The 27905-nt window shown below is 36.1% G+C and overlaps 2 protein-coding genes across 2 annotated transcripts in view; one reads left to right on the top strand and one right to left on the bottom strand.

The window, feature by feature from the left end:
• Window positions 1-568: 568 nt before the first annotated feature.
• LOC114929278 (KICSTOR complex protein SZT2) lies at window positions 569-20067 on the top strand. Its single transcript, XM_029300767.2, has 25 exons — window positions 569-1365; window positions 1608-1925; window positions 2023-2100; window positions 2171-2564; window positions 2687-2907; window positions 2978-3365; window positions 3460-3709; window positions 3823-4566; window positions 4640-4839; window positions 4923-5086; window positions 9023-9332; window positions 9407-9595; window positions 9775-10260; window positions 10441-10817; window positions 10903-11002; window positions 11097-11927; window positions 12116-12389; window positions 12489-14398; window positions 14468-14562; window positions 14636-15068; window positions 15155-15542; window positions 15709-15871; window positions 15943-16159; window positions 16251-17341; window positions 17455-20067. Exons 1-25 carry the CDS (start codon window positions 1351-1353, stop codon window positions 17584-17586), a joined length of 9768 nt encoding a protein of 3255 aa, XP_029156600.1. The 5' UTR covers window positions 569-1350; the 3' UTR covers window positions 17587-20067.
• The window catches only part of HUWE1 (HECT, UBA and WWE domain containing E3 ubiquitin protein ligase 1), a 23167-nt gene continuing 13060 nt past the window's right edge, over window positions 17799-27905 (bottom strand). Inside the window, exons 16-44 of the mRNA XM_085480210.1 lie at window positions 27664-27805; window positions 27470-27575; window positions 27092-27382; window positions 26638-26782; window positions 26415-26556; window positions 26209-26335; window positions 25973-26122; window positions 25681-25830; window positions 25387-25578; window positions 24903-25161; window positions 24601-24825; window positions 24290-24518; window positions 24016-24196; window positions 23504-23876; window positions 23240-23416; window positions 22527-23148; window positions 22258-22430; window positions 21972-22153; window positions 21809-21868; window positions 21615-21701; window positions 21409-21536; window positions 21040-21286; window positions 20557-20832; window positions 20275-20463; window positions 20005-20192; window positions 19799-19932; window positions 19551-19716; window positions 19270-19460; window positions 17799-19159 (exon numbers count right to left, since the gene is read on the bottom strand). Of these exons, the coding sequence (XP_085336336.1) occupies window positions 19057-19159; window positions 19270-19460; window positions 19551-19716; window positions 19799-19932; window positions 20005-20192; window positions 20275-20463; window positions 20557-20832; window positions 21040-21286; window positions 21409-21536; window positions 21615-21701; window positions 21809-21868; window positions 21972-22153; window positions 22258-22430; window positions 22527-23148; window positions 23240-23416; window positions 23504-23876; window positions 24016-24196; window positions 24290-24518; window positions 24601-24825; window positions 24903-25161; window positions 25387-25578; window positions 25681-25830; window positions 25973-26122; window positions 26209-26335; window positions 26415-26556; window positions 26638-26782; window positions 27092-27382; window positions 27470-27575; window positions 27664-27805 (5635 nt within the window). The 3' untranslated portion in view covers window positions 17799-19056. The remainder of the gene's footprint in view (window positions 19160-19269; window positions 19461-19550; window positions 19717-19798; window positions 19933-20004; window positions 20193-20274; window positions 20464-20556; window positions 20833-21039; window positions 21287-21408; window positions 21537-21614; window positions 21702-21808; window positions 21869-21971; window positions 22154-22257; window positions 22431-22526; window positions 23149-23239; window positions 23417-23503; window positions 23877-24015; window positions 24197-24289; window positions 24519-24600; window positions 24826-24902; window positions 25162-25386; window positions 25579-25680; window positions 25831-25972; window positions 26123-26208; window positions 26336-26414; window positions 26557-26637; window positions 26783-27091; window positions 27383-27469; window positions 27576-27663; window positions 27806-27905) is intronic.

Raw genomic sequence — 27905 nt, 5'->3', positions numbered from 1 at the left:
TGTCTAGATTATTCCGGATGCTAAAACAGGTTATAAATAAATGATAAACTCTAATGAAGTTATAAAGATAAATTATAAATAAAATAGAAAAGCTTCAAAAAACAAAGACTTTCTTAAATAAGAATAATAAATATATACCACGAATTGTCAAAATTGCAGCAATTTTTGCGATGTAATCTAATTTTGCATATAAATGTTTATATATATTTTCTCCCAGAATCAGAGTAATTAATGTACATAAAAAAATAAATGCATAACATAAGAAAGAATCACAAAGCTGTCATACAATTTTACGTTGAAATACCTTCTTTTCTACACGCACAGCGTGAATAAAAATACAATAAACATCAACAGAAGCCAATTAACTAATTTTTACTTTTTAAAAGATATTTTTTTAGGCTAGAAATGATAAAACAATTATTTGCTCCCTCTATAGTTTATATCTGAAACTTTTTATTTGCAAATTTTATCTGCAATTGATAAGTGAAGTTTCTTCATCTCAGTTACCATCAAATAGTAAATCTTCAATTTTTGTACTAAACAAAAAAAAAAGAGAGAAAAGTCGATTTGAGTCGCAGTTTAAAATGCGCCACTTTCAAATATTGCAATAAATCCGAGAATCTTCGTCCTAATCAGTGTTAAATGTCGCGATCAATCGTGTATCAAGTATCAAAAATCAAAACGCAGCTGTAACAGCTGTCATCTGTCATTTCCTACGATTCGTGTTAGGCGCCTCGCGCGTTTATTATCATTCATTGCACTCTTATCTATTCTTATACACACACACACACACACACACATATATATATATATATATATACATATACATATATATAAATATTCACGCTGAGTGCGAGTGTGCAGGAATGCAAGTGCAGGGAGAAAAACATTTATTGGGATAGATATATTTTTTTTCTAGTCAGATTATATCACAATGTGTGATGCAGGGTGCGAAAAGTGATCGCGGAATTTTAAAGGGATATTTAAGGGATCCATATATAGTTCGTTCGATTGCATCTCGTGCAGATTCCATAGAAACAGATGTGCACAATGTTACATCGTTGACACGCTGATGAATAAACGTCATCGTACAACGCGTGCACGATTTCTCGTTCATTCAGGTTATGTTTATTGTCTGGCAAAAATACGCAAAGAGAGTGCAACAAATAGACAACAATGTGACCTTTGGTCAATTGTGCACGCGAATTATATATATATTATCTTCTCTTGCTGCAGCGATGATTACATCGCGATGATTTGTTTTCTTTGTACAACGTGATGACGACCTGCTGAGCTCCTGATTTTAATAATAATGATAGACTGATAGAACGTTCGCAATTCAAATTCATTATGGCGAGAAACGAGGTAAATTTATTTTGAATATGATGCTTTTTTCTCTTATCTTCAATTCGAGAAAATAAGCATAACTTCTTTTTATGATTAACATATATCTGTCAATGATAACAGTATGGAATTTCTATAATATGTGATTATAATCTTGAACAGGATGCGCTTAATATTGTATATTTTCTTATACACATATTGTTTCAAATGTCCATATTTTAAAATTATTATGATATTTTTATTAGTTACACATTTTTTTACAGGATAAAACCATTTTAGAAGCAGAGACTATATTTCTATTAATGAAAAAGGGTTTTCCCATCTCTCGTAATGTAAGGGCTCAATGGCTGCTGGAACATTTGGATTCTGTGATAAGCATTCAGTGTCCAAATATAAAAAATAAAGAAATACCAGAACTAGAAATAGTATCGGTGCTGCCAAAAGATAAACCAGCTTTCTGGTCTACAGATACTAGCTACCAGTTTCTCTATAAAGTTGTTTCAGCAACTTCAATTATATTTCTGGCACACAAATACAGGATAGTTTATAGTTTAGATTTAAGCCCATCACTTGCAACTGTTGTAAGTAATATAAAATTAATTACTTTTATTATATAATTTTTATATAGTAATAATTATTAATTATAGAATATAAAACATTTAATTTTTGTTTTTTCAGGATATACAAAATGGAGAGATTGTCATTGATGAGGTATGCTTGGCAACAAAACGATGTCTTGAGGGTATAACTAAACCAGTAAGTATTTTTTTTTATACATTGCAATATAAAAATTTATAAAAAAATTAATTTTTATTTATGCCTATAGTTTACAATACCAGGCAGCAAGCGTATTATGCAACCTGAGATTTATGTAACTGTGATAGCTCATACGCCATTCTTCACAACCCCGGCACAACAGGTGCTAGTACAAGGATGGTTGATTACTGCGGATAATGTAAATTCCCTCACGCAATATATAGAGAAACAGCTGTATCTATTGGAGGAGAGAGTAGCAACTGTTACATCTGTAGCTAATCAACAGTTGGAAAATATAAGAGCCGAGAGTGAACGCTTGGTAGGAAGGCTTTTTGAGGAAAATAGCAATTGCTTAAATAAAAATAACTGTAATATATCCATAGTCTCACCGGAAGCCAGTTTTGTAAATATGCTGAGATATGGAATGCTGGCTTTAACTCTTTTACCTGAGCACAGCTGTGCACGTGAGTGTTTGTAATTTACATGTAATCTATTTATAGAATGAATTTTATGTGACGTAAGTTGCATGCATTTAGGTAATATAATAACATTGAAGAATGATGAGTGCAGAAGGAAAAATTTTCAGATATGATAATAGTCACGGACGGTATCGTAGGAATCAAGAATGCTCAAACATTAGATTCTATTATACAACAGTTACGCGCGACGACGGTCGCGTGTAGCTTTTTATGCGTAGGTAGCGCATATGATCCACATTGTGCGGACGGTTTAGTGCCATATCAAGATTTATTGTATTTTATTGCTGCGGCCACGTTAGGGAGTTATATATCTTTCAGTTCATACATTGTACGTAAATGTTAATCTTTATATTTTTGCATTTCTCTTTCTATCGATTTTAATTGTTTTCTATGATCAGGTACCTGCACATGCAACAGATATGAATTTCTATCATAAACATTTTTTATGCTGGCAATTATATCGGGATGTATTTGGCGATGATATATCAAATCGTCGCTTTTGTTGGCGAACCGATAATAATTGCTTTCACGGGCATAAAACTGGCCAGCTCTTGAGGAAGAAACAGATTGATGACAAAGTTACTTGCACCTTAAGCAGTTTGCTATGTTGTCGTCTAAGAGAAGGATACTTAATAAAGAAAGCCAGTTTACGAGATGACATTCTTGAAATAAGTTTCGTGCTGCTATGGAAAACCAATGTTTTCCTGGAATATCTAGTTACGTGTCCTTGGTCCACAAAATCATTGTCTCTGTCTAATGTGATACAATATACCATTACCATAGAAGGTAGGCCGAAAATTATTAAATAACTGAGAATGTCGAATTACATAATTATATATTTATCTGACAGTTTGGGCTATAAAATCGATTTTTTTTTCAGCTCCATATGAATTTTTACATGACATTACATGTCTATCGAAAAAACCATTAAACTCGCATTACCGTCAAAGTGTAATTTCTCGTTTTTGGACGGCGTTAACATCATTAACCGAAAGTGACAATATGTTAGCACACTTTAGTTGGTTTCCAGGCTCTGGATGGACTTGGTATAGTGTACCAGATACTATCAGAAGCGGGATGCCAGTGTTCTACTTGTCATCTTATCCATCACCAAGTACAGTACAACTTAGGTATATTTATTTTCTTATACAAATTATGGAAATATAGACACATATGACTGTGACAAATATAATTGCCCAAAATAATGCGATTGTGAAAATACATATGAGTATTATTATTTTAGTGATGCTGCCTGTCCACAGTTTGGACAGATATGGCAACCGGTTGTCTCTTTGGATCCGCTTCAGTGGGCACGTTGGATGCACACTCAGAGGATCACGTTGATCCTAGCTTACGATAGACCTTTACCGAGACATCTTCATCAAGCGAATCAGAGTGGTCGTTTCCAATGCGTGCAAAGTCGACAAGCCGCGGCTGTGCTATACGCCATGCTGAAGAATTGGGCGACTTTTGTGCTGGTCGAAAATCATACGTACGTCCAGTTCATATATAGGGAGGCAGAGAAACCGCCGGTGTCATTCTCATTGATTCGTATTAATTGCAAAGCGCTCTGCGTCGTGCTCAATATAGCATTCGCCGGCGGTACCGAGGGTGTCGTCCGTCACAATGTAGTCGTAGATCTCATAGATCGACTGTCCAAACTTACGTTGCCGAACAGACCGACAGAGCAACGTGAAGTTCCTTGTTGCACGATAATACATAAATCGCTCGAAAGAATTCTCGTAAGATACGAGCGTATACCGAACAACCTGAGTATGGTAGTGTTTCCCGATGGGACTCAACCAACCTGCACTAGGACTGCGCTAGGATTGCTAGGAAGTAGTTTAACAACCACTTTGTCCAGATATTTATATCACAATCGTTGGCTGTGGCACGTAAAGCGACCGTTCGTTCAGACTATTCCGGGAATTACTTTGCCCAGACTGAATATCACTGCGATTGCGAGAATACTCTCTACAATTACAAAGTAAATGTATTTTAAAGAATTTTATTGCAATTATATAAAGGATAGTGTGAAATATATCTGTATCTATTTGCAGAATACGTTTGGGTGAAGGCTTTAATTTCGCGTATTCAGCAGCTGGTATTACAAACATGGTATTGGAGGTACAGATGCAAGGTTTCGGAAACGATGACAACTTTTATCCTTGTATTATTCAGTACGTTTTATTTCCGCCTCACGTTGTGCCGAATGCGGCATTAGAACGTGATAGTGGCACCGAAGATGACACGGAAGAAGGTAAGAGAATATACATTTTACAATCAAATAAATGACTTGGATATATTTGCATGATAAATGGATATCTTCATATGTTTATATAGGTATCGCCGAGGCGGAAGTATGGACTGAGGATTCTGAAGGCTACAGCGATTTTCAAATTGTTACAGAGGTTTGGGTCGAGCCACAATGTGGCTATGTACAAATGCCTACACAGTCAACCGCCATATATATGCATCCTCTGCAATATCATCAGTTGCCCGATGCAGTGAGTACAGAATTTATATTACAACTATTCATAAAAATTTTGATTTGATACATATTTGGTATATATTCTGGTTCTTATTAAAATGTGGACAGAAAAGTGTAATAATTATTCCATTAACGTACTATTTATTAACGTCTTTTTGAGCATGCATATTAAAAAGACATACAATTTTTTATTATCAATTTATTTGATACAAATTAAATTTTAGATCTTATATTTTTAGTTTTTCCTTTTTTAATAAAGAAAGTTTAGTGTATTATAAAACATCCATGAGCTTGCTTAAATCGATAAGACGTGGTTAATTCCGTCATGTTTCACGTCTTGAGAGTGATAAGATATCTTTATTCGATATTTCTCCGATATACTTGCGATACGTAATTTATGAAGCGGTAGAAATATTAAAAATTGCTAATCGTGCATGTTTATATGTTATGCAGTATTTCTATAATCGTACATAATATTCTGAGAAAATTCTGTGATTAATATTACAATTTTTATATATTGCATTATAAATGTAATAAAGATCCCCCATTACAAAATCACTTATTTAAATTCACATATTAAATATTACATTTTTGCATATTTATAAGACTGATTAATATATAATTATGATAATATGTTATATCTTGATTTTTTTGTATAAGTTTGTGAAAGGGGCGACCACTTTGAAGCATTACTCTTTTACACTTCTTATCTCCAGCTAACTTGATAATGCTGTGTGGTAACACAAAAATTATATTCTGACGTGGTTGTCTAAAGTGCTTTATTTTGCTAGGTATTGAATCTATATCTGACAGTAAATATTGCTCGACGATAGCAAATTATTTTATTTACCCTATTTCTTAATTGAATTTGTCACACTTTCTAATATATATTTGACTTTTACGTACATAAATACTATATATTGACGCCTATCCGCATTCTTTTAGCGGAAATATGCTCTTCCCTAATCTTCCGGAACATTAGAAGCACCCATACAAGGGAAACTTTATTTACTTAGCATTACGTTAGGTTCAATAATCTACTGATTTCATAATGCACGTCAAGACAAATGCTATATAGCTCAGAATGTCTCTTAAAAAATGTAAAACGTAGAATATTCCAATTTTTATAGTATCATTATTATAATATTATAATAAATCATAGAGTAAAATATATCAATTGTAGTAAATAAAAGAAAAAAAGAAAAAATATCGAACTATTTTATATTATTAATCTGAAATTTAGTAATATTGGGATGATTCGTGCAAATATTCCGAATGTCTTAACTTCATGGTATAGCATGTAATGTAGCTTTATCTTCAATCTTATCTTTCTTTCAATTCTGATAGAGATGCTTATAAAATGCGTATAATGCACTGTCATTTGACGATGAAGGACGATATGGATAAAGATATACTTTCTCTATCGTCGCAATATATGATTTTATTACAATTTCTTTCATGAATTGAATTTAACATTTTTATTATTGTATAATTTTCACACATATAATCTCCACAGAGTCCTAAAATTATGAAATTTATGATTATATATAGTATAAAATTTTGAAAATAATAGAATTTTACTTTCCGCATTTCTATTAATTGTTCTAATTTTATATAAACATTGCAACAAGCAGGATATTCAAATATTCTACGAATAATGTGCTTGACGATAAAAATCTGTATTTTTATATTGGCACAAACATAATTGTAATACAAATTCACGCTAACTCTAGATAACTGTTATCTGATTCGTATTCGTTACCTAGAGAGCTGTATTAATCAGAAGATCAAACTTCAAGGTACATCAATTCTGATATGTTTTAAATTATATTTTCTTTCGCGAAAAAAAAATTACACTTTCGTTTTATTCTTTTTGACAAAAAAATTCTTTTTTTTTTTATAAGAGATATAATTTTTACTTATAATGTTGCTGAAATTCTTGAAATATACAAATATAAAACACAGTTCATTCTCATCAGTATAAAATTCATTAACTTTGCAAATTATGTGCTTTTCAACGTTCACATTATAATTAATCGAATTGAATAGCAATGAAATGCAAACATTCATTTTATGAATTAAATTTATACGATGACGTTGCGCATATACCATCTCTGTATTTCTAAGAAAGAGCTCATAAGTCTTCTTCTCGATGAACCCGAAAGTACCCAATGCTTGAAAAATTTTCGCTGTTATAAAACTTTCGTAACTTTCAATTATCTTTTTCTTTCGAAACTAAAAGGAAAGAAGCTACACGGCGAAGTAGTGTCTGTGAAGTCGTCAGAAGTCAGTTATCATTACATCACGTATAATGCAAATATTTATCTATGCGCGTTATGCAAGGACGTGTTGGCAAGTGACGTGTTTCTTCGTCATTACTTTTTTCGATCTCTCTAATTTATTTTCATTGTCTCTTCCAGGAATTCCTAGGAAAGGGATAAAATCCCGAAAAATCGAGAGTCGTACTATCTTCTTATGCCATGTTTGAATTTTTACATAGGTTCTTCAGGTGATAAAGATGAAGGCAGGATGCTTTGTCTGCTCATAATCAGTTTTTACATGCGAAAAGCTTTCTAATTTTCGACAAGCTTATGTTTCCGGCTCGTCAAAAAAAACGAAGAGAACGGTGTCTCATATATCGTTATCGTTATCGGGGTGGGGCTTCGATATCGATGAGGGTCCTCGGAACGAGGTTTTCCTATCAGTCGCCTCAGGTATATATAGGGCCCAATACGCGCCCTGCGCTCACTAGTGATCGGATTATCTTTTTCGTGTAATTTTATATCGCAATTGTACATTGTGCCCGGTTACTTCCATATCTGTACAGATTTCTAAGTCTCTTATCTAAGCCGAAATCCCCTGGTGACGATTCTTTATCGCGTTTCGCACGCAGATTGGAAGTGGTTTTCGTCGCGCGACTAACTTGACATGGCTTTTGTGCAAATTATCGTCTTTTAAGTCAACTGTCCTGTTTCTAGTGAGATGAATTTTATTCCTCTTCCATCGAGAAGATAAATCACTGATACAGACCTCCGCTCGTTGACGAAAAAAACTTGAAATCTTCGTGTCTCGTTATTATCAACTCCTAACTCTTCAAGATTCAAAGTCGAAGAAACATGGTCGTCTTTGGTGCAGACATGCGATACGCATCTCTTCTTTTCTCTTCGGATTATCGTATCCGTGTGACCCTCAGTTGGAAGTGAGGATCTAGGCAGTGAGCTAGGCCATAAGCTCTTGATAACTTGCCAGATCTAACTCTTCCAGCTCAGAGTCACGCGGCTTCACGTCATCGTAGGTCACAGTGTTGTACCCGGATTCTCCGATAATCTTTCGCAATCAAATCGTTCATCCTGGGACGTTAATGGGTATCACGGTTCAAGTGGAGAAGTGGTCTCTACGCTTTGTATGAAAGTGAGATTCAACTCCTCCAACTTATTCCTGATCCCCTGTGATCATCGAAATTGACATTTAATGTGTAATCGATCATCTACTCTCTACAGACGAATCTATCCATCTATGCAAACACTGATGTGATTATTCGTTAATCGTTGAGCGATTGAGTGCTATCAAAGAGATAGACTACAATTACGAACTATGCTTTTTTTGTATAATTGTAATATTTAAGCTGTGCTCGATAAATTTAATTTAAGGTCAACGCACACAATGATGATTTTTTAATTCATGTTTCGAATTTGCGATATATTTTAAATAAAACTATGATATGTTATACCACACCTTAGTTTTATTTCTCTTAATAAATAAATATATATTTATTATAACATGTGTATAACAGAATTTTTTCAGATTATTTATTTATGCATAAGTCTCTCTCTCTCTCTCTTTTATTTGTATTTTTCTTGCATGTAATATATTAAAATTATTTTAACTTTTATAAATCCTATATGCCATGTCAGCCATGTATTTATCATCACTCTGTTGTCCTTTTGATTAGATTGCCCGAATAGACGAGGAATGCATTAACGCTCTGTTGACCCTAGAATACTTGAGCCTCTTGTGCCAAGTAACACCAGCGGAAAAAGACACCGAGATCGTGTTTGGACAAGCGCACCAAGGAGTCAGGTATCACGGAGTTATGGGCATCTCCACGGATCATATCCCGGAATGTCCGAATCCGACCGAGCCCTTCGAAGCGACGCCGATCATCGACGAGAGGATACATCCAATGTACTTTTCATTCGACACTCTGAGCATTTTATCTAAATGTCAGCAGGCAGAACTCTTGTTCTCGATGTTCGCTGATGGTTAGGCTGACTCTAGAATATTATCAAAATGAATAGGTAAAGAGGGGAAAAAATAATCGATCTTATCTTGTTAGATTCGGTACATATCGACGAGGATAGGGATAGCGCGAACAGAACTCTCATGGCAAACTTTTTGGAGCATATGAAACAATTGCACAATAAAGAGCTATTGCTCACGTCAGCGGAATCGCAGAGGTTCACCAGAATGCTTCTTAGCAGACCACGCGAGAATAATTCGCCGTTGCCTTTTTTCATGCAAGGAGGTACAAGAAAATATTAGATTCTTCAATCATTATAAATACGCCAAGTATTTTGCATTCTTTCACATTTTTTTTTGTTCGAGAAAATGTAATATCTTATGAATTTTAAATTTTATGTCGAGGTAATTTTTTTTATTATAAAATTTATAGAATTTTTTTCTATACAACTTTTATCTTTTTAGAGAAAATCTATAAAGACGACGCGTCGAATATTTATCCTAGATGGAAGTGTTTCGTTAAAGGAATTAGTACGACGCATGTAATTATTACAATATTACCGGCGACTGAGAAAGATGTTCGTTTAATCACGTATACAGGCGACAATTGCACAAGTAATAATTCGGAGAAGAATTGCGATTCCGAAATCTTCGATTTCGATATAAATGAAAAGATGTCGTCTCCAACGTCGTATACGAAGGATACAAATAATGCTGACAATGAGACGAGTCTTGTTATACCTATTTACGTGTATGATTGTTCGCTGGCATTATTAATCGATGCGCTGGTCGGCCAATTGCAAATGCCTCAAAATAAAGACATTTATCAGGATCATACTTTTAAAATTGGCGAGCAAGTTTGTGAAGATTTCGTTAGTCTTAAATCAGAGAGTAACACGAAGCCTTCATCCCCCGAACCAAAGAGCGAGGATTCCGACAATATTTCTAGCGGTGGGCAAGAATTTAAAAAATTTTTCTTAAATGTAGCATGAATAATTAAGAAAAATAATGAAATCAGTCTTAAAAATCAATTGATATTTTCATAATAAAAGCTTTATCGATATTATAAAATGTTTTTAGATATTGAGATAATGAAATGTTTTTGATCAAATTAATTTTTTTTTATGCTAGATCAACGAAGTTTGATGGAACATTGTAAATTGTTGAGCTTGGCACATTGTCATTGTTACGTGGTTGCGGTTTACAAGTCACTAGCATTGCAACAATCGTTGAGCTATGAAGATATGGAGGCTGCTGTAGGGCAGTGCGAAGAAAATTTAATCGAAATTAACATTACAAATTATTTGCGATCGGTGTGCAGACATTTGAGCATGTTACCGGAAGACGGTCTGCTTGATCAATTAAGAATCTCCGCGTGTAACGACGTCAAACCGTTGCACAGTTTGATTAAGAACAAATTTAAAAGGATTATGGCAGTTGCGTTTAGACCCGTGCCTGCGCATCCAGAATTTTATTATTGTTTACCATCGTGGATGTCAGAAAAAATGGTTTGTTTCTTTGTATATTCTGTATTCTCACATATAAAAATTTGCAACATTTTGTTGGTTTACGAAAATTGTATGTTATTTTTAGGAAGTAACGTCACAAAGGACAGATAGTGATGATGATTTAGATGAATTCACCTGTCATTCTGAGATGCCAGCTCCGAAGACAGATAATTCCTCTAATCAAGGTAATCATGGATATATTTCGTCAAGACAAACTTTTTATTGCATTGTAGAACATTATTTAAAATATGTACATACATTATTTTTTTAATTTACCAGTAAGCCAAGCTGTCAATATCACATGGCCGACCACAAATCTTCATAATGAGAAACTTTCTCATTGTAATTCCAAAGATTCGCTTACAAGCGATTTCGAAGAGGAAAATACGTGGAACACGAAGGATCAGCCACTCTTTCTACACCTAAGCTGTTCGATTCGTTTCCACTCCGAGCTTTGCAGCATACCTGTTAAACTGATGCCTACTTGCTTCACCGAAATTATCCAAAGAATAAATGACGACAAGGAGAGGAACCTCGTCGACTTGAGTCCGGACGATCTGAAAGCCACTTTGGACATCATTTGCTTGAACCTCCCGAAAGAGGTGTTGGAAGTATCGTTGGAACGTTATCCAGCGTTCAGGACAACATCTTATTGCAGCAGTTCTCCCTATAGTATGCCGAGTAGTAGCAGCCCGGATGGAACCGCGAAGAACGAATCGATGCAAGAGAGGATGTCGCAACCGATTCAGCATCATGCGGTAATCAGCTTGAAGGATGAGATCGAATGGCTGCTGCGAGACGAGACCGCGACGGCACTTTTGGATCATCCTTCGCCGAGCGCAGACACATTAAGATTCATAGCACAACATGTGTCGGATTCTATTGGAAAGTCCAGTTGTCTGATGGATAAAGTACCTTTACACTTTGTCTTTACATCCGAGAGCAGCACGCCTAAATTTTTAAAGGAATTAAAAAGTCTCGTAATTGATAAATATTGTATTTGTCAAGAGGCTGATCTATTTTACTTTGTCAAGAAACCAGAGACAAAAATACTCGATGTAGAAGCAGACACATTACATGTAGATATAGAAGAATCGGAAATTAAAGAAGGTAATCATTATTTAAAGACAGTTTATTTAACAATTATGAAACGTTTCTTTTCTCTTTCATTTAAAAGATGTTCATAATATATATCTTACTCGAAATAGAAATTGTTTAATTTTTTTAAAACATGTTTATAAAAATGTATTTTTAGATTATTAGTTATTATAAAGTTTATATTTATTATACTTATACAGATGAAAGCGTTGAAAACGTGGAACAGGAAGAAATATCGACCATGATTCAAATAAATGGTCAAGACTCTGGAGATGCGCCAGGCTATTATTCTGAGATATCGAGTATAGCCGAAGGAAAACACGGAACGGACGATGGATACGAGGGTGATAGCAGTAATTCTGATGACGATTATCAGTGGCTTATAGAACTCGATAAACGCAGAGATCGTTTGCCAAATTTCTGGCTAATTCTAAGCGTCGAAAGTAGTCATGTTAATGTCTACTTTCACTGCAGGTTAGTAAATTAATGAAAATAAAAAATTTGTCTTCTTTTTCATTTGTTATGTATAATAACTACGTGTTATAAATGTATAAAAAAATTATTATCTTATAGATTTTTGGAACTTTCCTCGCCAGAAGTGGACTGTTATTTGCAAATACAGAAAATGTTACTCGCTCAAATCAAAGCTATATGTCGGCGAGTAAATCAGTATTTACTTTTACAAAATCTTCACGATACTCGCATATGCGATTCGTTATTGGAACCAGAGTCAACCGAGGATTATAATACCTGGAGAGGAGAAAACAGCACTGAGTCTGGAAATCTTCTGCAGAATCATACTTCTTCGGCTTCTTCGAACACTATACCAGGCATGTTCAGATGTCCCGTCATCTGGGAAGAACCTTTTAATCTGCATCCCCGCTTAAAGACCGGACCTGGAAGATCCGGATTATCGAGAGGAATCAAAGCTCTACATGGCGTACTTAATCGACTGTCCGTTAATAATCGAAACAACATGTTTGTCTACCAAGAGAATAACGAGAATGTATTTTACTTGCGACTACACGAGCAAACGAACGACGGGAAACCTCTGCAGAATAAATTGTCCGAGAGTGACGAGAAACTGGTCGTCTCGCGGAGCAACAGCGTCGCGTCTTTGTCGCAGGCTAAAGGTATCGGTAGCCTAACGAACGATCATGTGATATCAAACGATACTCGACCTAGGGTTCGTTCGTTTGGTGAGAAGGAGTCTGACATCTTGAACAGAACCGGTGATTCCATCATCCTGATGGTACACGGGATATCGGAAGCTGGTCCGGAAGTCAAACGGGACTTGGTGCAAGTATTGCAAAATCGTCTCGATGACGCGGTGTTAGAGGTACTGTCCGTCATGTTGGCGCGCAATCCGATGTGCAAATTGACACCGGCAGATGTGCACTTCATACAAAAACCATATAAGTCTCCCGAATGTATAGTTCAACTCTCGGTGCAACCGCATTGTTTGCCGTATATAAACGCTTTGGGATATTATCTGAGACAGAATATATTACAGTTCTTGTATATACCGAAGTATACGGATCTAGGCACGCACTATCACTTCCAAGATTACTCCTCGTTAGACGGTATTAGGAAAAGAGTATCTGAATCTGACATCTTTTTGTATAATCAAAGTCAGTCGAGTGGGAGTAAAGGTATAGCTTGCATCGCGTTGGCCATCACCGATGGCAAAGGAGAATCCGTAATGGATGATTACAAATCGAACTTCCCTAAATTGTTCAGAGTCGAAAATTTCGAGAATATCGTATCAACCGCTGTTTACGATTATAAAAGCGAGTCTAAACCAAATGCAGAAGCATTGATCGAATTCCGAATTTGGAAACAAGGTAGAGTCAATTTGGAATCCTTAATCCTGAAGTTGTCATCTGCCGTGAAACATGGCACTTGGGACTTGGTCACAGAGTATAATTTGCTAGCTACACCATTGACAGAACCAATAACTGTCAGTCCTTCACCAGTGATTACAGAAACTACAGTGGAGAAGAGTAAAGATGCAGAAACATCACAGAAAGTTGTTGATAATACATCGATTAATCAATATGAGCTCGGCGAAGAAGGAAAATTGAATGAGATTTATCACACTACACTAGCTCAATGGTTTCAATTTGCACTAGAAATGGGTGTTCCCGCTGTTAAAAAGCACGAAGTGATTATTCATCACAGACATGTGATTTCTGTGATCGTGAGAGAATTACAGAACCTTATACGTTCTCAGGATTCAGATACGTCTAGTAAAGTGTTCGTTCTGCAAGATCGACAACCGTTCTTGAACCACTACATTGCCTCGCATTCGATGGCGGAAAATCCGAATCAAAAGAGCACGAATTCGTCTGTTTACGTGCCGCATGAATTTAATAAAGACGAACAAACGACTTACATCAAATGTATTTTAGTCGCAAGAAATTTTCATCAATGGAAGGCATCTTTGAGTAAAGAAATAGATCCAGAACTGCTTGCTCCTAAAGGTCAGTCAAATGTGGTAATTTAAACTATCACTTCTCAATACTAATTGTTTTATATTTTTTCTGTTACAGATCAAAAACAGTTACAGAAATTTAATCCTTTAATATCGGACTCTAATTTTGTGCCTAGACAAAGGATATTGCTAGCTGAAATATCAAGTGACAAAGTTAGTATATCTATTATAAAACAATTATAAAATAATTGTAAGATTAAAGACTAATCGAATTTAATTTTTTCAGATAATTATTTATATGTACAATTGGTCTAAGGAAAAATCGGAAAAATTAATAAAACAGGCAACGAGTTTAGGTACGTGGCTTTCTTCTAGGTCGAGTCTATTCACCAACATAATTATGCAAAAATTGGGTATATTTCATCACAAATTCATCCGGGAACCTCAGCAGAGAGAGCACAGTTCTCAATATTATCAGATCAACGATATGGAGAGTCTTGCGAAATTTCCAAGTCAGTCGACCGATAATAAAGATTGGATGCGATCGAGCAACCGAGCTCAACCGACAAAGAACAACGCGTTCTCCTGGACTCAAGTAGTCGGACAAGCGATGAGGGATGCAAAACCAAATGCACCTCATTCTCATAATACAACCGACGCGATCGTCAAGGCTGCTCACGATTTACAGGACTTGCGACATCGGGAAAAGAAGATCAAAGGTAAAACTATCAAGTTTGCAAAACGAAATAATCAAACATTTAATATAATTCATATATATATATATATATTTCTCTGAATCTTACAGAGGATCTGGAAAAATTGTACGCAATGTGGCAGAGTCGCACGTCCAGCATACCGATATCGCTGAACGCTTTGAACACGTTCACTCAACACTCTCGTCTAATACACTTTTGCCATACGCCTCTCCTTTTTTTACCAGCCTGGCGTTTGCAATCCGCTGCGACGAGAGATCACTCGTTGACACCGCCGCTAGCGTCCTCCAGTTTCAGCTTGAACGGCAACGTGCTGCAGCAACAATCACCGCAAGCGACGCAGTCGAGGCAAGAGGCGACAAACGCGATTATGATAAAGTGGCATCAAGAACTTTGCAAGTCGATGCTGTCCGAGTATAAACAGTATCTACAAATTTTGGGCTTCAATCCAATTCAAGTGGAGTCGCCGCCGCATAAAACGTTAGTTCCAGTTTAGCGTCACTGAATTTTTTATTTTAATTAAATACGTCTCAGATAAACGTACTAATTTTTATGCCAAATTACATCATTTTGATGACAAAGTGATGTCATAATAATTACTATAACTATCTGGAGTATCTTTTATCATTAAATATAAATTTTACAGAGATGAAGAGCAACAACAACAATCTTATTACCTTAAGAAGTCGATGTTGGGTGGTATTTTATTGTTTGAGATCCACTTGTCGCAACCATTTTTTATCGTCAAATTGCACATCATCGAGTGTAATCGTTTACAAACGAAGACGAGTAGCGGTATGGTGAACCAGGTAAGAGAATATAGAATTTTGATTGTATTTTATTATATAAGTATAATTTAATTGAGGGATATACTTTTCAGTTTGTATTAAGCTTCGTGGACGTTTGCGACAAGATTCAAATCAACATGCATTTGCATTCGTTTACGTATGACTTTCATTTGCGGTGTATTCATTCTTACATTGCTGGAACTGGACTATGGTCCTTGCAACAAGGATATCACCTCACTCACTTTATAGATGACTTTATCAAATATTACAGTAAAGCTCCGAATTATGCCAGGAACCTGATATACAGCGGTAAGATCTTTTAAAATATCATCATAACACTTTGCTTTATAGTAATATCTATATAATATCACATTGAGACTTATAATTTATTATATTTCAGACATAATAACGATACGCGATATAGCGATACCAGCACGTACGCTATATTCCTATTTACTTTCACACGAGAAAGAATACAATATGCGCGTGTTCGTGATGTCTGGCGAGTTTCAAGAATCTCACGACAACGAATACGTGTTGATTAAACTGCAAAGTACTCCACTGGTTAGTTATTGCGACGCTCACGATACCAGATGCACCGACGACTTTGATGTAGCCTTGATAGTGTCGCGTGTGGAGCAATCGCCGCAAATGGAGAGAACAGAGATCACCTTGAAATATTATCTGATGCTGACGAGCAAGAGGGAATTGTATCCGAAAAGAGAGGTGGAGAACAACAAATTGGGTAAATTTAGACCTGTATATAGCGTGGGTAAGTCCACAACTGGATCATATACGGAGAGCTCAATGGTCGAGTCTAGTCCGGTTTCCGGACAGATACCGAGACCGTTCACGAGAGACAATTCCAGAACAGAGATGTGCATTGATCAGGAGGATTCGAGTGGTGTGACTATCAAAGACAGCGACGTTAAAATGACGGGCTATAATATTCACAGTAATATGGCACCTACGCCTCCGCCAGTCCCGAATTCTCCCCTGACGCAAAACTCCAGCGTCAATTCGTCGTCGTCGTCGCCGCACTTGGTGCAAATTCGTCAGGAATCAGTTAACTATCTCGGCTACTACTCGTCGCACGAACAGCTCATGCAACAGATGATCATGTCACAGGCGCATGCTGCTCGTCAGCATATCACGAACATGGTGAAACGCGGCGCGTTGCAGTGTCGAACGCATTTACTCTGGGACAAACTTTTGGAGAACAAGTCCTCGATGACGTATACCGAGTTCAGCGAACTTTGCTCGCTCGCTCACATAGAATCTTTGTCGAATCTCGACCCTAGACTCAGTCCGCTCATTAATCAACCGGTTTCCTGGTATCAAGCGTTGTCCAAAGTATTGCAGAACAAATATCAAGAGCATCACAAACAATTTATCACATCCGATGGAAACGTTATCCATCATCTCATACTACATCCGACTCTCCTTCAGGCATTCATGATGCTGACTATCGATTTGCATACATCGAGAGGAGTAAGTCATTCTATAACTTGCAGAATGCAATATACTATTTAATGCGATATTTAAAATTAATAAGATGAAAGGCTATCACGGAAAAATTTTAAATAAATAAATATTTATTTTAGGATTTATGCGCGGTTTACCGGAAATCCACAGAAATCAATATACCGATGAACATGGAAGAAGTCTATGCTCTAGTCGAAGGTTTTGTAAATGCTTGTTGCTTCCACTTATGGATGGGCCTTTGCAGCCAGTGATAACATTCCGATCGTACAATGCGAAGACGAAGACACACATTGCTTCTGAAACTTCATGTACTTATATAAAAATGATAATGAGCAGTGTGTGTATAATTTACTCAATTTAGCGAATAAATTGGCACATTAATTACTAAATATTATGGATTATCACACGACGTTGTAAATATGAAATATATATTTTCATGTTACATACATTAATTCTCATGTGATTAATCTCGATGATAATAATAATTTATTCGATAATACATAAAATTAAGCTATATCTTAAAAGAGACTAAGAACTGTAAACGCAGCATTATCAATTAAGTCTATTCTCAGGAAATTCAAAAGTTAGTATAATTAAGGACTCCGTGCAATAACAAAAGAATGCAACTGCTTTTTTTATAAGAAATACAACATTCACTTTATTCTGCGATTCCTAATCAATAATTCCCTAACAATTTCGTAAGGAGCTCAGTAACTACATAATCATAACGGTGCCTGTGTGTTTACGGTTTTCGCCAATATTGTCCCGTTCGATGTGTTTATAAAGTAATGTCCGTTCAACTGGAAACTTTATTTCGTTAGATCTCAAGAGAAAGAAATTACACTTGTTTAACATCACATTTCGAATGATTAATATTAAAATGATATATTTAATGATTACTATTAATTAAGAATTAGTTATAATTATTAATACTAATAGTGTACAATCATACATTTTTAAGGGAAGGACAGCGTTCATATTGTTGTTGAAATCTTTTAGTTAGGCTCAATATCTTTCTATTCAGTTCTCCCTCTCGTTCGCTCTTTTATTTCGTCACTTTCTCTCTATTTCTCTTTCATTCACGCAGGCACTCGTCGTTCATTTATACTTTTGCTGCTTTTTTCTGGTAAAGAACCAGGCTACCGTTACCACCGTTGTATCTCTATTCAAAACTATCGAACCGATTAAAACATATCGCTGACTTCAAAGAGTGCAGTATATTACATTTTTTTTCATCCTATATTATTTCTTATTATAAACTAATGTACGTAACTATTACAGTTATGTGTGAATCTTATCCTTATCTTATCCTTATCATAAAACTGAACTAATTTCTCCTTATCATTCCTTGTTGGGAATTATCGTTAAGCTCAGCATCTTCCTCCAAGATCCTCCTCAACAAAATAAACCCTAGCTTCGGGTATCATTGACAATTATTCTCACGTAATTACATCATAATCAATAATTAGTTATATACGTATATACATATTCGTGTATCTATGTATATATCAAGTTAAACGGGTTTTCTGTTAGATCTTGAATGAAGACCAAGCGTGTCATCAGAATGTCATCGCAAATTGGACGACGCGCATAATTGCATGAACGCGAATTATACAAGAGCGAGTTCTCATAATGAATTTACTCTGAAAACAGGCAGGACAAACACATGTACGATAAACTGCTACAATATACACACGCAGCGATACAGCTTTCCGGCAAACTTATGCAAATCCAAATCCTTCGCTGCATTCGTGAATCGCCTTGAGTAGATTCGTACGCAGTTTATCATATGTCTCGTATACCGGCAAATCTAATTGGTTGAAACTGCAATTGAATAATATATATTTTTAGTCGAGTCATATTGCGTCTTGCAAGTCTAGCTTGCTTATATGTTTAAGAAAACGGGAAGACAAAATTTTTCTCGTCACACTTACCAGGTATGAGCAGACGGAAGTCTGTCTGTGGACCTATCCTCTCTGTGAATTTGGAACTTTTGCACGCCGTTCATGCCTTCTAATGCGGCGAAACCTTGCAGCGGCACTTTGGACGTACCAGTAACGAATTGCAAGAATTTTGCACGATCTGCTTGATCGAAACCTCGTAATGCACGCCAGAACCATTGAATCTGTGTATTGATGATAAAAGTGACAATATATACCATCATTCTTTTTAAGATTAAGTCGAATATAATATATGATCGAAAAGATCAGAATACCTGTAAAGACGTAGCTGTGTACTTGTGATATTCGGTGTTTGCTTTAAGATCCTCGATATCTACATTAGGTAAACCGCTAATCAATAGTTCCAGTTCTTGCTCGTTAAATATAGAGATCAGTCGCTTAGGTATAATATCATAAAAGCCTTCCAAGAATGCGTTTAATCTGTAGAAGAAAATTTAAAATAAATATAAAAACATAATAGTAATTGTATCAGGCTCAATTTTGGAATTTAAAATCCACTTACTGTTTACGAATTGCTCCAGTCATCTTCATTTGACATACGAGCCTGATATATTCGAGTTTGGTCTCTTCTGTAACAACTATATTACGTCCATTTGGTATTAAATCTCGCACATCGTTGACACCGAATTCGTTCACCTAAAAGCAATGCGTGTAATTCAATAAGAACAATATAAATAAATTGCTGAAAATTAAATAATCAATTTTTACCTCCGTGGAGAATGTTAACTCGTATCCTAAATCGGAAATGTTATGCTCCGTGAGATAAACGAGTCCTTTGTAAAAACTATAATCCTCGCTTTCCATGTCTGTATGCTTTACAAGTATGCCGAGTATATGCTTGTAAAAACTACGCGTAAAGTAGCATTCTAACAATTTGTTATCATAAATAGCCTTAGCTGTAAAAATAATGTGAATAAATACATTTGTAGAATTGCTTTTTCTTCGATCTGTGATGAAGAACCAAGAACAAGAACTTACCAATTACTCGACCTACAAATTTATAGTAACACAAATGATTTGGATTACAATGCGAAGATGAATTTATCATATATGTAACTCGATCGCCAGGACTGACTGTAAACAGAGCGTACATCGGATTGAAGATTTCTCTAGAGATGATGACGTACCACTCTCTCAGCAAACCTCCAGCGTCTTGTCCTTCCTCGCCTATAATTTAAAAAATTAAAGTATGTATATTATTCGTTTTTTTCTGAGAAAAATTATATTTTTTCAGAATAAAAAATATCCGAAAATTCTCACCTTCAAAGACAATATAAAAGCGATTCTTCCATTCATCGGCATTTCTTCGATGAAGTTCCCTAAATGAATCTTCGAAGACATGACTTCGGCGAACGTGGGCTGCTAATTCCTCTCTACGTATACCCTCGTCCATTCGTTCCAATTCTGTCCTGAAGTACCGTCTTTTTACATCAAAGTCTAACACTCTCGTATGATCCACCAATACGGAAAACGGCCCGTCTGCCAAGTGCGTAGTAGTTTGTCGTAGAATTTGATTGAGTACAGTCCTATGCGTTTCTGCATGAATATAAAATACACGTTATATTAAATTGCAGCACGTATAATTTTTATTCATTAGAGTCCAGACATCAAACTAGCTTCATTAAGCAAGAGATAAAGATAATCTTTGCTTACAATTGCTACAAACTTTATTCACTATTGAACATTAAACGTGAATAACAATTGACGACACACAGACTCTGTTTTTGATTAATTATTACGTACCGGCAAATTTGAGGAACTTTAATTGATCTGGTGGCAACGTTTTTTGTGTAGGAGTAGCAGTTATATCCCAGGAAGCATTAGCAGGAGCTTCCGATTGAGAAGTACCTTCATTATCCGAATATATCGGTGAGACTGGTGCCAAGTCTGGTACAACTTCTCGATTTTCGCTGGTCGTATTAAGACGACTATCACGATCTCGAGAGGTACTCGATGAAGAGTGCACCAAGAAGAACGCTTCTACCGCAGGCTGCAATATTTTATACATATATGACGCAAATTACAGTAATTTCGATCATTAATGATATAGTAAAATGATGACAAGATTTTAAGAAAATGAAAAATATATTTATTATCTGTAATAATTTTTACCTGTAAAACAAGGACGGCATGATGATCTGGAGTGTACTCTAACTCGAGCAAGCAAGCGCTAAGAGTTTCCCACAAGTTATCTAATACTAAACTCTCACTCAACAGTGGAAGTGTAGTTTTCTCCTCGTCTAAAGAAAAAAAAATCAAGTAAGTATAAGTGCATGAGGATGATATATTTTTTTAAATGCTATTAACATTTAATTTACCATTGCGAGAAGAGGACGTCTTATCAAGATTCGAAGTATTCGCTTGCGTTGTATCCATAGGAACATCGGTATCCGCATTGTCGGCAGCTATTTAAAAAATACAAAAATTTTTAATGTAAGTATAGAGTGTAAATATAATAAAAATATATATAATATATATAACATGAAATACGAGGCCAAAAATAAAAAAGTACCTGTTTCTAATAAATTACTTGTGCCTGAGTTCAAGAGAACTGTCTCTGATGTTTGATTACCTAGAAAAAGAAATTTTAATTTACAAATACCGTAAATACAGCGCATGTGTGCCGTTTCGTAATTCATCGCAACATAAAGTTATAAGAATGTCAAGTATCATACCTGTTTTCTTGGTGTTTGCTAAACGTACAGCTTCTCTTATTTGTACGATTACTTTAAGTATTCTCAAGAAGAATGCCTGACTAGATGTTTTACTGACAAGAGCGGCCATCGATGGTAATTGAAGATCACTTCCGGCTTTAACTTTGCTCGGTGCCGTGACAACTACATTTTCATTAGTAAATCTGAAAAAGGAAGCCTTTTGTAAGCAATTCTCTCTTATTTAAAAATTGATTTTTTGAGTCGCTTTTAAATTATTTACAAAATACATATTACAAGAATGTTTTACCTGTCTAAAAGAATTCCTCGTCCATTTCCTCCACTGGTCGATGGCTGATCTTCGAGCGAATTCCTTCGACTTAATTCACGATTCAGTACCTTGAGTTCCATCATCAAATCGTTGATATGTTCGCACACCATATTCGCCAGTTCCATCGCACCTTCCAGAAGTAATTTTAATATCTGAAGGACATAAAAAAAAAGACACAATTAAACACATCACCATTATAATAATTTTATATTTAATCTATACATAACGTAAAAAAGATATATACGTACCAGTTGTCTGGTAGGATCAGGACAATGAGACAGATTAAGCAGCAGCGCAGTCGCATCCTCGAGTCCGTCCTCGGAGCAGCTCTTGCTAGTCAGTACTTGTACGGCGAGTTTGAGATGTCCTTCCGGCGCGGCGACGCTCTGATCCTTCCCGAGTTCCGTCTTCTTGTTCTTTGCGCCTGCATCTTGCCGCCGATAGGAATTCACTTCCGTCAAGCCGATGGAAATCAAGGACAGAAGTCGCAACAGCTTATCTGTCAATTGACTGCTTCGTTTGATTACAGACCAGTTGAGCATTGAAATGAGTTGACCGAACGCGGAAGCTTCGAACGTCGTTGTGCCATGTTCCGGCTCGCTTCCTAGATTCGTATTCGAGTGAGTCCTCGCAACCGACTTTCCTTTTTTGGACGCACACGAATCCAATTTCAGAAGCAAGTCCCAGAAGTCCGGGAGATCGCTCCTTCCTACTTTGGACGCTGATTTGTTCTTCGCTCCGCCTTCCTCCTTGCTGCCACTTATATCTTTCTCTTTATTACTATCTTTATCCTCTAATTCCTTAGATTTGATTGGCACAAAATATCCGGGGAAACTCTTAGCTAACGATATCAACAGTTCTAAAGTATGCCTAGAATTCAAAAATAAAATCATGTTTTTTATCAAAAATGTAGTGAAAAAATTGCATTTTTATACTCCTTTTTTTATTCAGATTCACTAACCTGCAAACAGTGGGTGCTGCCTGTGGGTGAATCGCAATAATGTTTCCTTGCCTTTCAGATTTCTTACCGGCATGACGTACTATATGGAATACGTTAGCTCTACAACCGAGTGCAGCATCAATACTAATATTTAGCCATGATTGTGTGTTATTTCTTTGGTCAAACATCTTTGGAGAACTGAAATATAATTTTTGTTATATAATATGATTATTATAACAAGTATATTGTTTTATTTTTAAAATTAATTCTCCCAATAAAATTTACCATAAATCCATGGGCGAATTTAATAATCCCTTCCTTTTAAATTTTAAGCCAAAATCTGCCAGGATATCCTTATTTTCGTCATTACTTCTTTCCATAATGCTCAGTAACGCCTTCACTATCCATTCTCTCGTACTGCCATGATAACAAAGATTTCTGATGACTCTATGTAGTCTTAGAGTGTTAATTTTTGGCTCGTCGACAAATAATAACACTAATAGGCACGCCATTGATTCGTGATCGAGCAACTGCCTCCCTCTCAAACGTAAGCCAGCTCCTTGATGAGCCATGTTCGTATCACCGCGAGGATTCCATGTATTCCATTGAGTCCTTTGTGGTACTGCTTGAATGGCATACCGCGTACCGCCACCACGAGCTATCGACAAAAATGTTTCAAGATTTTTGTAACTTTCGAATTAAAGATGTTGATATTTTTCCACAACAAAGTTCTTCTTTTTCATCTCAATGTTAATATACTTGCATAATTTAATATATTAATGCACGAAGAGACTTACCTCTTCCAGAATTTCTCAATATGCTAGAGAGAGCTGTATTACTCTGGCTAACATGATTAAGAAATCTTTCTTGCATCATGTGTCGGTTACGCGCTTCCCATTCTCTCCTTAAATTTTGAGCTTCTTGAGCTAAATCCGGAGGTAGAACGGATATTTGGGATTCTTCCATATCGGTCAAAATCTACAGAAACAAGACATAAATTTTAAAAGTAGTAATAAATTATCATTGTGTTCAAATAAAGAGTAACAAGTTTTCGAAGATGTATGTACTAACAGCTTGTCGAAGAGATGGTTGCAGATTTTGGAAGAAAGCGGCAGCGTCCACGGGATCTTCCGGATTTGCCGAGGCAGCTGCGTGTCGTTGCTGCTCCATGCGTTGCTGTGCTAGAACTTCTTCCTGTATCGCTGGTGGTAAAGCTGCCAGAAATTCAGGATTCACTTCAACTGGTCCACTGAGTTCCTCGACTACAGAAGCTTGCGCTCGTTGCCTCATGCGTTGAAGTCTGTTAACATATATTATTTAATTATTATTATTTTTATATTGTTATCGCGAAATATGAATTTTGAATAAAACCATCAATTAACCTGAGTTGCTCGGCGATAACCTCGTCACGCATGTCCTCGGGCAAAGCCGCCAAAAATGACGGATCGACGCCGTCTGGCAATTGTTGCTCCTGATTGTTAGATTGCTGCTGTTGCTGCTGCTGCTGTTGCGAGGATTGTTGCGACGATTGTTCCGAAGTCCCTGCCACAGTAGTGGTTTCAGAGGATGTTGTCGAAGGCGTGGGATCTTGATTAACAACGTTGGCACTGCAATGACATTTATGTTTAGGTATAACTGTATATTTAGGTATATATAATTCACTCAAGACTCGCGCAACACTTACTTTCGTTCGACACGCCGTAAGTCAATGTCGCTGGTGCGACATTGACCGTCGTCCGTCAAGAGCCTACGAATCCAATCCGCCGAATCGGTACTCTCCCTCGACAAATCCTCGCTGACCTCTTGACCAAAGTCAACTACTATTGGTGCAGTAGAAATGCGATTAGACGCTGACTCGGTAACATTTACAGCTTCTGTGCCACTTCGGCTGGGCTGTCCTGTAGAAGTAAGATGTGTGGGCGCGTCATTAGACACATGTAGGTCTAATGACGAAAGAGCATTAGTGCAAGAGATTTGAATAATTTGATACAATAAAAATTCACTGGAACAAAAAATCCCAACTCACGCTCATATATTAATCATATCTAATGTTCTATTTATTACAAGAATGTAAGTGAATTGTATAATTTGATTTATACTTAATAATATATCTCGTAAAAAATGATAACAAAAGAGATTTAATCTAATAGTCTAATAATCTAACTTACTTAATCTAATAGTCGCTTCAGATGTACACGGTCCCAGCACAGAATCGACGATACTTTCCGCCAATTCCAATGTAGGATTTCGATTCGCCGTGCGTGGATCTCTACTGTCGGATGTCGACTGGTCCTCTGGAGGCGGCGGAGGCGGTCGCTCGTCATCCTCTTGAACCGTGATTTCCATTTCACCTGTTACATCTAGTATGTAAAAGATACATACAAACACGCGAAATAGAAAATATTTATCACAAATAAATATAAAAAAATTGTCTTTCTTTTTTTTGTATTACAAATGTGTACCGATTATATCTTCCTCCGGTGTACGCTCCTGCCTTGTAGTTTCCACAGCAGTTGTTTCTTCTCCAGCTACAAGCGGTGTGGCATCAGTTCTTTGTGAAGTAGATGCGGATGATCTTTGTTCATCTATATGTGTCAAACTGGACGATCCAGCTAAAATATCACATAAATTATGAAAAAGAAATACATAAAACACTTTTTCAAATATATCTTTCATAACATTTTGCATACCTAATATATATATATATATATTTATAGGTATATACTTTAATATATTTCTAATGTATGTACTTACATTCCGCATTATTCAAACGCTCTTTTTCTTCTTTGTTATCCTTGTCGTTTTCCTTTTCAGATCCATGTTGCTTCTTACGTTTTTCTTTGCGCTCTGCAAGTTCGGCGTTTCTATGCTTTTCCAGTCCAGGTATAAGTTTGTGGACAACACCTTTTCAATAAAAAGTATATAAGTATATTAAGATGAAAATTATGATGCACAATATATAAAGCTCATATAAATTCCTTTGTTCTTACCAACACAACAGTCTGGCTGAGAATCTCCATCCAGTTGTTTGCTTTCTTCGATCCACCAATGTAACGCAGTTGGTATATTATTTAAAGTTGCAGCAAGGCTTGGTCCAAAGAGATATCCAGATTGATCCTGATAAAATATAAAGAATTGCTTGTGCTTCTTGGCTTATATTTAGTTACATTTATATATTTTATAGTCATATACGTACGACATAATCAATTTGTTCTTCCTCTTGATTAGTAAATATTCCCAATCCATTATCCATTACAACAACACGTGTATCTCTGAAACTTGATGCTAAAACTTGACTTGCGGATAAGGGAAGGGTTTGTGCGGCTGGGCCCAAAAGTCTGTATTGTATATTAAATAGAATTAAACATATTATTTATCTTAATATAATTTTTGAAATATAAAAATATATTAATACATACCTTTGTAATATTACAGGCGGATTCGAACTACGTGGATTAGATAGCTGAAGATATTGATATCGCCTTTGTCGTAAAGCACGTTGAGTTCTAGTACTTGCGGTGTCTAAACTTCCTTGTGATATTAACAGTGGATGAGTACTGATTCCTGCATAACAATTTGTCGTAATTTTATTCTCATAATATTAAAAAATCGATTATAAAAGATAAAGGAAAAAAAAGGAAAAAAAGAACACATTTAAACCTCCGTATCCTCGACACCTCTATTCTCGTTTAATCTCTATAAATGAGAATCTTAAACATATATGTATGCGAATGATTATGTATTTTTAACTTACACATGTGTCATTGCACATATGTGTATAAGTAGAGATAAATACAGAGATTTTTTAATCTCGGTAAGAAGAGAATAGAGGAGTTCGATTGTAGAGCTATTTATATTTTCGCTCTTATTTACCATTGTTTTCAGAACCCGCGGGGGGTTCCTCAAATAAACCCAATGGTAACGGAAATGTGGTGTTCCATGGAAGACTAGGTCGCGTATTAACTGGCGTCGACGTACTAGCAATATCTTGATTTTCAATGTTGTGTTGTATCATTACAACATTGCCACCATTATCGCGTTCGGAAGTCGGGAACATACGGAAAACGCCGCCTTCTCCAGCGTCTTCGTAAAATTCTATTCCTTCTTCTTCATAATTGGACGATCCTTCCTCCTCTTCCTCCTCTTCCTCTTCGTTCTCTTCGCCTGCAATAATGATACAATTGAGAATAAGAGATCTACAATCTTTCCACGTCGTGATTGCAATGTATTAAAAAGCAGTTTTATCTCTACCATCGTCTTCCTCTTCCTCTTCTTCGTCCTCATCATCCTGTACCTCGTCCTCATTATCATCGGATGGATTACTATCGGAATCTGAATCGGAACTCATTAAATCCTCCTAAAAATAAAATTAATTGTAAATTTCGAAAGTAAGAGATGAAAGATAACTGATTATGTCAAGAAAAGTGAAAAAAAAGTGACGTTACTCTTACTGTGGTATCTCGAGTCGGATCGAAATCGCCCTCCGCGTCACGCATCGCGAGACTTTCATCATCAATATCCATTGGCCTATGCGGGCGAGAAGATGGCTCTTCCGCCACGGCCGAGCCGTCCCTGGAAAATAGTACACTACTTGATTATAAGTACTGTAGCCTTCATGAATTTAAAAGGCTACATAAACAAATAAAAGATTTGCGAACGTGTGCAACACATAAACCAAAGACAAATA

Source organism: Nylanderia fulva, unplaced genomic scaffold, assembly GCF_048542155.1.
Source record: "Nylanderia fulva isolate GAGA-0341 unplaced genomic scaffold, ASM4854215v1 Scaffold14, whole genome shotgun sequence".
In the NCBI taxonomy this organism is placed as follows: Eukaryota; Metazoa; Arthropoda; class Insecta; order Hymenoptera; family Formicidae; genus Nylanderia; species Nylanderia fulva.
The sequence above is the reverse complement of the archived record's forward strand: the minus strand, read 5'-3'. Positions and strand labels throughout refer to the sequence as shown.

What these genes read in the sequence shown, in the direction of transcription:
- LOC114929278 (XM_029300767.2), top strand. An exon ending in CTGAAATATCAAGTGACAAA is followed by an intron (nt 14,563 to 14,635) that starts GTTAGTATATCT and finishes TAATTTTTTCAG; the next exon opens with ATAATTATTTATATGTACAA. An exon ending in ATTTGCATACATCGAGAGGA is followed by an intron (nt 17,342 to 17,454) that starts GTAAGTCATTCT and finishes TATTTATTTTAG; the next exon opens with GATTTATGCGCGGTTTACCG.